This window comes from Acanthisitta chloris, unplaced genomic scaffold, assembly GCF_000695815.1.
Source record: "Acanthisitta chloris isolate BGI_N310 unplaced genomic scaffold, ASM69581v1 scaffold29081, whole genome shotgun sequence".
NCBI lineage: Eukaryota > Metazoa > Chordata > Aves > Passeriformes > Acanthisittidae > Acanthisitta > Acanthisitta chloris.
In genome coordinates, this window is record NW_008657012.1 from 1 (window position 1) to 509 (window position 509).

The following is a 509-nucleotide window of genomic DNA, read 5'->3' on the forward strand; positions in this document are numbered from 1 at the left end:
TGGGAGACAGGAGGGGATGGGACAGAGCTGAATCTCTGCCTGACTTGTGATTCTCTCCGCAGAAACCTGCGCCTGCCAAAGCAGAGCCGAAACCAAAAAAGTTACCGGCAAAGGTGAGAATCGCAGGGAAAAGGGGAGGGAGAAGATATATCCTCAACACGCAGTGTTGGAAGGACTTTATTCTTTCATAGAATCATGGAATCAATCAGGTTGGAAAAGACCTCCAAGATCAAGTCCAACTCTACTGTGGTTATTAGACCATGGCACTAAGTGCCACATCCAGTCTCAGCTTGAAAACCTCCAGGGATGGGGAATCCACCACCTCCCTGGGCAGCACATTCCAATGCCTGAGCACTCTCTCGGTAAAAAATCTCTTCCTAAGATCCAACCTAACCCTCCCCTGGCAGAGCTTGAGTCTGTGCCCTCTTGTCCTGCTGCTGGTTGCCTGGGAGAAGAGACCAACCCCCACCTGACTCCAACCTCCTGTCAGGGAGTTGCAGAGGGTGAGA

The 509-nt window shown here is 51.5% G+C and overlaps 1 protein-coding gene across 1 annotated transcript in view; it reads left to right on the forward strand.

The window, feature by feature from the left end:
* Positions 1–53: 53 nt before the first annotated feature.
* The window catches only part of LOC103811579 (non-histone chromosomal protein HMG-14B-like), a gene marked incomplete at its 5' end in the record, with an annotated part of 5114 nt that continues 4658 nt past the window's right edge, over positions 54–509 (forward strand). Inside the window, one exon of the mRNA XM_009084562.1 lies at positions 54–113. Coding sequence (XP_009082810.1) covers positions 54–113 — 60 coding nt within the window. The remainder of the gene's footprint in view (positions 114–509) is intronic.